Here is a 13,551-nt window from a genome sequence, read left to right on the forward strand (position 1 = left end):
CCCCTTGTTCTGGAATATGTTTCTGGACCCCTTGTTATATATGTGACATGGCTGTAAAACTTCAAATAAATTGGTATGCAGCTGAGAGATCAAGTACATTCACATCCGCCATCTTTGTCCTGATCGGACACTGACTGCTGAATTACACAGCAAACCCAGGTATAAATGTATAGCTAGTATGGACATGATCATTTAATTAATAGACAAACTATGTATCTATAAAAGTGATATTTATTCGTCGTTACCTATTTTTTGTTAAGGGCGGCACAGTGGCGCAGCGGTGGAGTTGCTGCCTTACAGCGCCAGAGACCCAGGTTCGATCCTGAATACGGAGTTTATACAGTGGATTCAGAAAGTATTCAGACCCCTTCACTTTTGCCACATTTTTGTTACGTTACAGCCTTATTTTAAAATGGATTAAATTCTTTTTTTTTCATCATCAATCTACACACAATATCACCAGAATGAAGTGAAAACAGGGGTTTAGAAATTTTTGCAAAGTAATTAAAAATAAATGACTGAAATATCACATTTACATAAGTATTTAGACCCTTTGCTGTGACACTCAAAATTGAGCTGAGGTTCATCCTGTTTCCTTGATTATCCTTGAGATGTTTCGACATCTTGATTGGAGTCCCCCAGTGGTAAATTAAATTGATTGGACATGATTTGGAAAGGCACACACACCTGTCAATCTCCACCATAAAAATATCTATTGACTTGGCCTCCACAGGCTTCTGGCAATGAATTCTACAGATTCACCACCGTCTGACTGAAGAAATCCCTCCTCATCTCCTTTCTAAAGCAACGTCCTTTTATACTGAGGGCTATGGCCTCTGGTCCTAGACTCACCCACTAGTGGAAACATCCTCTCCTCATTCACTCCATCCAAGCCTTTCACTATTCGGTAAGTTTCAATGAGGTCCCACCCCCTCCCCCACTCGCTCGTCTAAACTCCAGTGAGTACAGGCCCACTACCATCTAATGCTTAATCGTGTTTCCATGTGTGTATCTGTGTGACCCAATCATTCCTGGGATCATTCTTGTAAACCTCCTCTGGACCCTCTCCAATGCCAGCACATCCTTCCTCAGATATGGGGCCCAAAACGGCTCACAATTTCTCCTCTATTTCCAGGAAAGTCTTCGATAATACAGACAGTGTACAGTACAGAGACAACTAAATGCATTTAGCAACTCCCTTGAAGAGCGACATAGCAAACGATTTGAATAAAAAAATAATAAGTGTCCGGAGGGGGGGGGGTTGGTGATTGGCAGTCACCGAAGTCTTCGATAATACAGACACAAAATATAATTCTAATTTCCCTGCCGCCCCTAATGTAATTAGTTCCATCATAGTCTGAAGGAGAAAGAGAAGATGATGATCATTTATTCCAAAGATTGATGATTCCACTGGAGAAGCATTGTTAGCCTGCAATTTAGCATTTGTCCACAGGAGGTCCTCAAAGGACCTAAACAATAGTGTCTATGAAGGAACTGCTGATGCTGGAAAATCGAAGGTCGACAAAAGTGCTGGAGAAACTCAGCGGGTGCAGCAGCATCTATGGAGCAAAGGAAATAGGCAACGTTGCCGAAACCGGTCCGAAACGTTGCCTATTCCCTTTGCTCCATAGATGCTGCTGCACCCGCTGAGTTTCTTCAGCACTTTTGTCGACCTAAACTACAGTTTGGTTTTAGTTTAGAGATACAGTGTGGAAACAGTTGTCAGCCTTCAATTTTTCCAGCATCTGCAGTTCTGTCTTAAACTTCTTCCAGCAGCTCGTTTCATAAACCCACCAATGTTTATGTGTGAAAACATTGCCCCTGAAGTTCTTATTAAACCTTTCCCTTCTCAAATTAAAATTATGCCCTTTAGTTATTGCGCCGTTGTGTATGGTCCAGCCGCGGGCGGGCGGCCCAGGATTTCAACACCGCGGGGCCTGGTGTCCGAGTTTGCCAGTGTCAGAGGTCCGGCCAGCGCGGCCTGAGAACTTTGGACATTGCAGTCTTCAGGGAGGAAGCGGCCGCTTCAGTCCTGGCCGCTGAAGAATGTTCACCCGACGCCGATGATCCAGCTTCGCGGCAGAGGGCCTGAGAACATCGAGTTGGCTGAGGAGGCCACATATAGACCCCGACCTCGGGTGGACTATGAGGGGGAGAACTGGATATTTTTAGTGCCTTCCCTCACAGTGAATTCTGCTGTGGGGGGACGTTTCATGTTGATTTCTATAGTGTACTGTTCTGTGTCTTTTTTCTTTTTTGTTTTGTATGGATATATTGACATTTGGTCTGTTCTATTAATTTAATCAAACTCTGTAAAGCCCTTTGGTTCAAATACTGGTTTTGTTGAAAAGTGCTATATAAATAAAGATTATAATATATATAAATAAAGATTATTATTGATTCCCTGACCCTGGGGAAAAGACTATGTGCATCCACCTTATGACTTCCATGCTATGCTATTTGACCCAATCTCTGAATTTCTCCAGAGCCCCGCAGCTTATTTTCTGTCAGGTTTCTACCCAATTTCTTCTTACCTATTTGCCCTACTTCCTCCACACCTGTTGGCAGTGAATTCCATTTCAAGACAACTCTCAGACCCAAATTGTTTTCCCTTGTGGAATTGATGGGCCACTTTTCAAATGCTGGAAAATGCACGTTAAATTCATGTTGCATTTTGCTTCTTGTCTTGTGAAGGGCCTGCAGGGAGATAAGACTTCATTGATCGCGATTTCCAAAACATCACAAATTATACGTGTAGGAAGGAACTGCAGATGCTGGTTTAAAACTAAGATGGACACAAAACACCAAAGTAACTCAGCGGGTTAGGCAGCATCTCTAGAGAAAAGGAATAGATCATATTCCTAATCCACCAACTGTTAAAATGTACATTAGGAATATGATGGACATAGCACGCCTTGAAGAAATGAGACTCCAACTAATAGATAAATATGACCAATTCTTAAGGAGTTGGTCTCCTTTCATCGACTTTTTGGAATCATGTGATGCAGCGGTACCGTAAAGATTGCTGATTTCAGTTCATGCCGTGGATAGATCTACATCTCCGAATAAAGATTTGAAAATTTCTCTTTTAAGGGGCCTTCTCCCCTATTTCTACTTTCCACTTTTTCTTTTTTTTTATATACACACTTCCTTTTTCTATTCTCTACCATCTATTTTTCCTCTTTTTCCCCTTTCTATTGTTTTCCTTTTCTTGTCTTGCTTACTGCCTTCTCAAAACATAAAACTAGAGGTTGTACATAGAATGGATTACGGTATGACATAGTTGGCACCTAAAATTAGGTTCCACTGTACTGTTTTGTACTGTATTAACATCTAATAAAATAAACAAAAAAAAAAAAAAAAAAAAAAAAAAAAAATTAAAAAAAAAAACGAAAAGGAATAGGTGACATTTCAGGTCGAGACCCTTCTCAACCCGAAACATCACCTATTCCCTTTGTCAAGCGATGCTGTCTGACCCGCTGAGTTATTCCAGCTTTTTGCATCACATATTATACTTTAGGCTTAAGTGAAACAGTGAGGAAACAGACACTATGGTTGTCAATCAGAGAATTTCAATGATTAGCGACATATCACTTTTAATAACATTTATTAATTTATTAAATCCGTATATTCAAAACAAATCCGTAAATTCAATATAAATATTGTCAAATTTTAATAATTGTTTAGATTTTATATCACACAACTACAATAAGCAATTTAAACAAAATTCATCATTAAACAGTTAAAATACTGTTTGTCTAGTCATATCCAAACACTTCTCAACAAAACGACACACAGTGTCAGCCTTGGTTTAAATCACGCTTCATGTATGAGCAGATAGTTTAAAATGAGTCACCACAGGAAGACCTCAGTTTACCACAGGGCTCTGTTCTGGAGAACAGTTCACGTCGGAAATGAACTAAAGCAGTACCTGGGAGAGGATCACAGGTTCAGCTGAGATGGGAGAGTGAGCAGGCAAGGAAAGAGTAGCCTCACTGTCCCAGTGTTGCCAGCTCCGCTCAACTCGACCCAGACCCCACTTGTGTCTGAGGGAGAGAGGGGAAGGCGTGGGGAGAGACGGTTTGCACAACTGCCCCGTCCCCACCCAACAGAAGATGCCCGTAGCCCTGCAGCAGCCTCTTGTCCCGAGCGCACGTTGGTGTGCGATGGGTGTCCATAAGTCAGGAGCTCGTAAGGTGGGGTGGACTTGCAGTGCAGTAATGAAGATAGGCACAAAATGCTGGAGGAACTCAGCGGGACAGGCCGCATCTCTCGAGAGAAAGAATGGTTGTCGTTTTGGTTCGAGACACTTCTCCAGACAGCAATGAATGAAGGGTCTGAAGAAGGGTTCCGGCCCGAAACGTTGCCTATTTCCTTCGCTCCATAGATGCTGCTGCACCCGCTGAGTTTCTCCAGCATTTTCGTCCACCAGCAAAGAATGACTGCTGCCCTGGTAAAAACGTCTTCTTTAGACAAGACATTAACTACCCGTTTTCTCAAGCTCAGTCTCCAGCAGCGGAGTTGTCTCCCTCAGAATCCTGGCCACATTTATCCTTCAAACAACATTACTGAGAGAGAAAGAAAAAAAAGTAATTGCAAGATGTTTCGATCTTCTAACATCGGTGGTATTTCTGCAATTCAATGGTGACCATATTTCAAAAGTATTCCGTGGAAAGGTTAGGCACATTGTGGGGTTGTGAGGTTGTGACAGGCGCTACAATGATGCAATTTCTCCCCAATCAATTCTAAAGTGCATGTCAATTTTAATCCAACACCGAAGAACAACGACGATGTGGAAATTTCCAACATATGTTGTCAACATTTTTGCATTTAACTCTATTGATCTATTCCACCCCGTGTATGTTTCAAATAATTCAGATTTGGCATGTGGCATTAAGACAAAAACGGCAAGTAAAAATAAAAATGCTTTCCTCTTACTGAAGGATGAAGGAATCTGAATTTCATCTTTCCCGGCAGTATATATATTTGCAGCTCAAATTTGAGCAGCATTCAAAACTGCAGTTACTGGAGCCATTACTACCCTGAGACAATCTGACTTTATCCAGTTCCAACCTCTACATTTGCATGCAGAAGTAAACTCAGACACTCCGTGCAATGGCCGCTTTGCCCGAATGTTCTCCCAGATGGAGTGCCTCTAAGACCAGTCGCACGTTGTGCTTCAGAAGGACATCGCAGCTGCTTTCTCCTTGTGTAAAGTGGGCTGGATATTCAGCAAAGAGCAAATCTGAAACAAATAATTCAAACAAACAAATCCTTGGTTAAAATGGTTTAATTCAATAAAGACCAGGGATTACATAGAAAATAGGTGCAGAAGGAGGCCATTCGGCCCTTCGAGCCAGCACCGATTACGTCAAGGCCATTCATTAATTCCTTGTATGAGCTCAGTATTCCAACACTATTCTCTTGAAAGTTCACCTAACTTTTTTTTCCGCTCTGCAGTGCAATCTATGCACCGATAACCATTGGCACAGTGGTGCAGCAGTAGAATTGCTGCCTTATAGCGGCAGAGGCCCAGGTTCGATCATGACTATGGGTGTATTTCTGTACATTCTCCCTGTGACAGGGTGGGTTTTCTCCGGGTGTTCCGGTTTCCTCCCACTCCAAAAACGTGCAAGTGTGTAGATTAATCAGCTTCGGTAAGTTCTTAAATTGTTCCTAGTGTGTAGGATAGTGTTAATGTACGGGGTGAGCAGTGGTCGGCGTGGACTCAGGGGACCTGCATTTCTAAAGTCTAATAGGTAAAACCATCATTCTCCACGACAAGCATCAAATCTAGCTAGACTAAGCCAATCTCTCTCATTTCTGTACATGGTCACATCACGAACAAGGGGCACACAAACCTGCTTAAACTTGGCCCGCATCTTCTCCAAGTCCTCCTGCAACCTGTCATTGGTGGGGTCTTCATAGGGAAAGCTGTGAACCATCTCCAGCATTGAATTTAGGACTTTCAGTCTTTTACTGCAAAAATGTAAAATTAAGAGAATATTTCAACAAATCTGTAATCAAATTCTCAAACAGAGGAAATAGTGATTAATGAAGGGAAGTAGTCGATTTGAAGTGAGTGGCATAAGAACCAAACCAATAGAAATACAGTTGTGATTTTTTAGTTTAGTTTAGAGATATGGCGCGGAAACTGACCCTTCGGCCCACCGTGTCAGCGCTGACCAGCGATCCCCGCACACTAACCTACACACACTAGAGACAATTTATCCATCTTACCAAGTCAATTAACCTACAAGCCTGTATGTCTTTGGAGTGTGGGAGGAAACCAGAGCACCCAGAGAAAACCCATGCAGGTCACAGGGAAAACGTACAAACAGCACCTGCAGGCAAGATCGAACCTAGGTCTCTGGCGCCGTGAGTCAGCAATTCTACCGCTGCGCCACTATCCCTCCCACCGTGATCTCGAATATATCGCTCGAAAAGTTGTGGTGGAGGCACATTTAAAAATAACTTTTGGAAGTAATATGGATAAGAATCAGAGTGCAGTTTGCCCTCACCATAACAGGCCATAAGGGGAGCGAGATGGTGTTCATTATACACGATTATCCACTATAACTGAATAAGGGGGTTAATCTGTACAGTAATACTGGAATGACAGCCAATAACCACACACTGCACAACAAATAGTAAGGAACACAAAATACACAATAGCTTGACACCACAGTGGTGCTGCATTAGAGTTGCTCATACATTATTGTGGTAGTTCTACCTTTACAACTAGGGACAATTCAGTTTGTAGGATAGAAATAGTGCTTTTTGGCACGGAATCTGTGCTTCCGCGATGTACGTCTAAACTTAAATAGTTCAAAAACACCACTTGCTCCATCCACCTAGTGGTCATCCCATGGAACAACAAACTTGTTCTACAACAGATTTGGTCCACTATAACCGATATCCGTTATATAGAGGTCGTTAAAACGAGGATCTACTGTATAGAGTTAGAGCAGGTAAACAAGCCATTCGTCCCAGTGTTCCCATGCTGACCATCAACCAACCATTCACACTAACCCTACATTAAACCCATTAAATTCTTGAAGTAGAAAAATCTCTACAGGCAACCCGTGCAGTATGTCTGTTTGTATATCAGTGACTCACCCTTACACCCTTTTTTGTTATATAGCATTATGGTGCCCAGGCCAGGCGACTCTTTGTGTGCTAGTCACAGACGTGGACGTGTAATCACGCATTACAATCGCTCCACTCTTTTAAATCTCTACTCCAATCGCTCCACTCTTTTAAATCTCTACTCCATTCCCTTTATCATGCATCTGCACACACTGTGGACGGCTCGATTGGAATCATATATTGTCTTTCCACTGACTGGTTAGCACGCAGCAAAAGGCTTTTCACGGTAACCCGGTACACGTGACAATAAACTAAACTGAACTAATAGAATTTACAAATTATGATCCAAATATTTGAGACACGGAATAAAAATTCTTCTTACAAAATTTGAGAAAGAAGTAAATAAGCACCAAGTAGATTTCTTACTCTACTCGCATATTTTTGATGCACGAGCAGATGAAGTGGCTTTGCACCACAGAACATCTTGACACAGACCATTATCGAGGAATGCTAACCTCGGATAACTCAGGAACCGCCTGTACAGCCATGGGGCAAGAGCAAGAGAGGGGACTGAACAGCCCATACACCCACAGGGAACAGATCTAGTTTGGGTTAGTCTAGAGATACAGCGTGAAAGCAGGCCTATCGGCCACCGAGTCCGCACCAAATGTAGATCGATCATCCGTACAGCAGTTCTATCCGACACACTGGGGACAAATTACAGAAGGCAATTAACCTACAACCCTGCACGGTCACAGAGAGAACGTGCAAACTCCATACAGACACCACCCATAGTCAGGATCGATCCCGGGTCTCTGGCGCTGTAAGGCAGTAACTCTACCGCTGCGCCATCGTGCCGCCACTGGCTCCATCTTGCACATGTTTACCATTATTTAATGAAACACTAAACATACAAACAATATTCTTCAAAAGACAGTGAAACCTACACGTACACTACAGGGAGCAGACACTTACTTCAGTACTGCAAACCTTTTCTCAAATACTATAGAGATAGAAAAGGTTTTAGTTTTGAATACATCTAAAGAAGGGTCTCGACCTGAAACATCAATCATTCCTTCTATCCAGTGATGCTGCCTGGCCCACTGAGTTACTCCAGCATTTTATGTCTATATTAGTTTGTTTTCTTCCTACAGGTTTGCTCTATCTAAATGTTGGACAGCCTAAGGGGAGCTAGGCTTTGGAAAAAGAGTCTAATTACGCAGTTTCACACAAGTCAATTTAAGGCAAAAACACAAAGGTAAATGATGTGTAATTTACTTATAATTACAAAACTTTATGTGTACGGGTAAATTTCCTGAGGATTTGACTGATGCATATTTATTTTATATAACCGCATTATTAGATCATCACAAGCGGTACATCACAAGCTCAAGAACACTCCCTTGTCTACCTGTTTTTAGTATCTGGGTTATTCTGAAGAAGCGATTTCCAGGTAATTGTAAAGCCTTTGTAAAAGGAAACCTGCAGGGGGGGATATAAAAGGTCAGATAATGCAACTAACATCTACAAGGAGAATACACAAATTACATTATACTAAAACTATCAACACCTTCCAGTATTCAAGTTATTTGGAATATGATCTTCAATTTTAGGCATCAATTTCAGAATTGTAAATTAGTTATGAGATCATCATGATGCTATAATTCCGTTGTAACTAATCAGATTCAATAATATTCAATAGTAACATAGGAAATAGTTCATTGGTTATAGGAGGGGAATAAGGCAATTTGGCCCATCAAGTCTACTCCGTCAATCAATTATGACTGATCTATCTTTCCCTCTAAACCCCATTCTTCTGCCTTCTCCCTATAATCCCTGACGCCCGTACTAAACAAGAATCTATCAAATGCTGCCTTTAAAATATCCTTTGACTTGGCCTCCTCAGTTCAATCGCCACAGTGAATTTCACAGATTCTCCAAATCTGCCACCTCTGCCTGGTCTCTCCAATATCTGACTTCTAACCCACTCTCCTTAGTTCAGGGGTTATTAACTATGGATAATATACCCCCAACATTAGCAGCAACATTCATGTCCTGTGAAAGTGTCCTGCCTTCTTGTTTTAAATCATTGCTCACTGTTGTGGGCGAGTGGATTCTCAATACTAGAATACAATTCTCAATACAAGAATACATCATGGGCCATTGTCAACCTAATCCAGGAAAAGCTGTGTCCCATTGCACACACAAAGGAAGAACACAAAGACTCCATTTCAGTCGTCTAGATGGGTCTCAAACAATTGTGAAATGGTGTCAGTATATGAAAGTCCAAAGCATTGTCAATGATTCAACTGGTTAATCCTGATGACTGTGCTGGCAATGCATGTAGGATGCAAGAACACTATAAGAGCATATTGCAGTTTTCACTCAGAGGGGGGTGGATCAGGATAAATCAACTGATTGATGGTACTATTTCTCGCTGCCATCCAGTGACGTTATTTCCATTTGAACTTTTGGTGTTAGCAAGAAATAGCCCGGATCAGTGAAGAACATGCCCTCAACGAGTGTCCAGGTTCTCCCGGTATAGAATCCGGAGCAGGACGAGGCAGAAGTAAGCACTCAAATAATGTGGAGCGACTTTCCAGCATTAGCCAGCTCCCTAACAAAAAGGGAAGAACCCATTCCTTTCATTAAACTCCAAAACAACTTATTGCGGGACTGATTTATGACTGTAATCACCGTTGTAACGTTGGATACGTGCAACCAAATTGGACGCGGAAATAATATTTGACCACGTTGAATATATATTTTAGCACAATGATATGTCCGAGAATGAAGGGGGTCCCGACTGGGAGCCACCTGCTGCCATGGGCGGCGGCAGGCAGAAGATAGGACTGTTCGGCCAACTATTGTAACTTTGTTGGTGCCTGAAACATGGCGACATTTATGTACTACCTCAGTGAGGTCTGCGGTATTTTACCGGGTTGTATGAAAAACAAAGCAGTTCACTGTACCAAGGTACGTGACAGATTGATTAGTAGGACTGGATGTTACAATCCCTATGATTTCACTACAATTGACATTCTTGGGTATGATCACTAGGTGAATTTGCTAACATCTTCAGTTGTGTACCTCAACGTCACTGGGTGTTTCGGCCTTTTATCACAAGACACCCTCGGTCGAGGCAGGCCCACCGGAGGCTGATCAGACCTGGGTATGTGTCTTATTGTTAGCCTCTAGATGGTCACGTGGCAGCCCAGACAGCATCTTTCCTCTTCAGCTACAGCCAGTGACTGCTATGTTCGGCGGCATTGGCAATTTCTTTTATTGCCCTCCTTTGTGCCTGCCCTTTTGACTCCTACTTCCCTCAGGAGCCTTGCGGTAGAACTGGCTACAAAGCCCCTGCACCCCACCTCCACTGGACACACGCTACCACTACAACCTATCTCCTCTGCCTCTGCTGCAAGGTTTGAATATTGAAGCTTTTTCCTTTCATAAGCCTGGAAAAAGCTTCGACAATAAAGTATAATTAAATCGAATCTACATTCATAACTACAGCTGTGATTGTTCATGTATTATTATCCAATATTTACCTCAGATCCAAGCTTTGCACCATTTGCTAACCCATATCGTCGTCCCTCAGTTTCTCCCAATTGACTTCCTTCAATAAACCCTTCACGATAGCCTTTTCCACGAAATCTGTCATCAGGTGATAAAAAAAAAATGGCAAGCTTACCAATAAAATCTGTGCATAGAAAAGCATTAAATGTGTTTCAAAATTCGTGGTTGGAAAGTTGCCCTTCAAGTCCCTTTAAAAACTTTCCCTTCTCACATTAAATCAATGCCCTCCCGTTTTCGGCTCACTTACCCAGAGAAAATGACTAACCATTCACCTCGTGTACGCCCCTCATTCCTTCATAAACCTCTTAAAAGGTCACCCCTCATCCTCCAGTGCTCCAAGGAAAACTGTCACAGCCTATCCAGTGTTTTCTTAAGTCAAGCCTTCCAGTCGTGGCAACATTCTTGTGAATCTTTTCTCTACCATGTCCAGGTTAATAACATTGTTCCAATAATGAGGCGACCAGAAATGCATGCAATGCTTCCAAGTGCGGTATCACCACCTACACGTACAGTTGTTACATGACGTCCTAACTCACGTAGTCAACACCCTTACCAATGAAGGGAAGGTGACCAAACAGCATCTTCACCAACCTGTCTACCCACGTCTCCACTTTCAGCGATCGATGTAGTGGTATCCCTAGGTCCCTCTGTTCCACAACTGTCTCCATGGCCCTATCATTTACTGTACAAGTCCTGACCTGGTTTAACTTACAAAATGAAATTCCTCGCACTTGTCGCTGTTACATTCCATCTGCCATTCCTTGGCCCACTTCCACAAATCATCTAGATCTTGTTGTAACCTTCGATAAACGCAGAGCACTGGAATAACTCAGCGGGTCAAGCAGCCTCACTGGAGAACATGGATAAGTGACATTTCGTATCTGAACACTTCTGCACTCTGATTCCATTCTCTTTGTTCAATGGCTATTCTCACATATGGTTTAATTGTACCAATGTACAGTGATTTGCCCGGACAGCACGCAAAACAATGTCCCTACTCTTGGCATGAGAATCTGTGCATTCACCCGATCTATTCCTCTCATGATTTTATGCATCTCTATAAGGACACCCTTAATCCTCCTGCGTGAAAGGAATAGCTTACTCAAACTCTCCCTATAGCTCAGGCCCTCATCTTGGCAACATCCTCATAAATCTTCTCCTCACCCTTTCCAGCCCGACATATACCCACCACCATTGGTGTAAAAAAGTTGCCCCTCAGGTTCCTTTTAAATCTTTCCACCCTCACCTTAAACTGATATCCCCTGGTTTTTGATTCCCCTTCTCTGGGTTAAAGCCTCTGTGCATTTACCCGATCTATTCCTCTCATGATCTTATACACCTCTATCAGATCACCCCTCATCCTTCTGTAATCCCAGGTGCCGGGTCCCTGGTCTCAGCTGCCTAGTTGCCAGCTCCAAGGTCAAAACTCCAAGATCCCAGGTCCTAGATCCAGCTCCAAGATCCCAAATACAAGGTCCAAGATCCAACTGCAAGATCCCAGATACAAGGTCCAAGATCTCAGGTCCAATATACAGCCCCTAGACCCCAAGATCCCAGATACAATGTCCAAGATTCCAGATCCAGCTCCAAGATCCCAGATCCAATATCCAGCTCCAAAATCCCAGATCTAGCTCCAAGATCCCAGATCCAGCTGCAAGATCCCAGATCCAGCTCCAAGATCCCAGATGCATTTCGTTGTCTCTGTACTGTACACTGACAATGACAATTAAAATTGAATCTGAATCTGAGATCCTGCTCCAAGATCCCAGATACAATATCCAGCTCCAAGATCCCAGATACAATATCCTGCTCCAAGATCCCAGATCCAATATCCAGCTCCAAGATCCCAGATCCAATATCCAGCTCCAAGATCCCAGATACAATATCCAGCTCCAAGATCCCAGATCCAGCTCCAAGATCCCAGATACAATATCCAGCTCCAAGATCCCAGATCCAGCTCCAAGATCCCAGATACAATATCCAGCTCCAAGATCCCAGATACAATATCCAGCTCCAAGATCCCAGATCCAGCTCCAAGATCCCAGATACAATATCCAGCTCCAAGATCCCAGATCCAGCTCCAAGATTCCAGATACAATATCCAGCTCCAAGATCCCAGATACAATATCCAGCTCCAAGATTCCAGATCCAGCTCCAAGATCCAGGGTCCAAGATGCCAGGTGCCGTCACCCACCCTCTCCGTGTGGCCCCGGCCCTCCCTCCCTCCATCCCATCCACACCCACAGGTCGGGGCCGCACCGGGAGCCGCCGTCAGCCCCGGACGGACGGATGTCCCCTTACTCGTTGTCGGCCAGGACGATGGCGTCGAACAGGTCGGGGTCGGGGTCGGTGTCCGGGCGGCGTGAGGAGGTGGTGGAGGTGGAGGTGGAGGCGGAGGTGGAGGTGGAGGTGGAGGTGGAGGCCGGGGCCGGGGCCGTGAGCGGGTCCATGGCGGCTTCACCCGCTCCTCCACAGGGCCGGGCCCGAGCATGCGCTCTGACGACCGAGTGACCCGTGCCGGGCCCGAGCATGCGCTCTGACGACCGAGTGACCCGTGCCGGGCCCGAGCATGCGCTCTGGCGACTGAGTGACCCGTGCCGGGCCCGAGCATGCGCTCTGGCGACCGAGTGACCCGTGCCGGGCCCGAGCATGCGCTCTGGCGACTGAGTGACTCGTGCCGGGCCCGAGCATGCGCTCTGGCGACCGAGGAACCCGGCCCCGTCAATGAGCATGCGCACTCACGACCACGCCGGACTCCGGAGCATGCGCACTGGCAGCCGGGAGAAGGACGGGGAGAGGGCCGGAGGGAGCATGCGCACGAACGGCTTCAGCCGAATTCCGGAGCATGCGCACTGAGCTGCTGGGGAAATCAATCCCCATCTG

At 44.3% G+C, this 13,551-nt stretch overlaps 1 protein-coding gene across 1 annotated transcript; it reads right to left on the reverse strand.

The window, feature by feature from the left end:
- Window positions 1-3,576: 3,576 nt before the first annotated feature.
- lto1 (LTO1 maturation factor of ABCE1) lies at window positions 3,577-13,133 on the reverse strand. Its single transcript, XM_055649197.1, has 5 exons — window positions 12,970-13,133; window positions 10,641-10,746; window positions 8,501-8,571; window positions 5,862-5,979; window positions 3,577-5,245 (listed from the first exon to the last, which is right to left on the reverse strand). The coding sequence occupies exons 1-5, from the start codon at window positions 13,116-13,118 to the stop codon at window positions 5,180-5,182; spliced, it is 510 nt and encodes a 169-aa protein (XP_055505172.1). The 5' UTR covers window positions 13,119-13,133; the 3' UTR covers window positions 3,577-5,179.
- Between the last annotated feature and the right edge of the window lie 418 nt (window positions 13,134-13,551).

Source organism: Leucoraja erinacea, chromosome 18 (assembly GCF_028641065.1).
Source record: "Leucoraja erinacea ecotype New England chromosome 18, Leri_hhj_1, whole genome shotgun sequence".
Lineage (NCBI taxonomy): Eukaryota > Metazoa > Chordata > Chondrichthyes > Rajiformes > Rajidae > Leucoraja > Leucoraja erinaceus.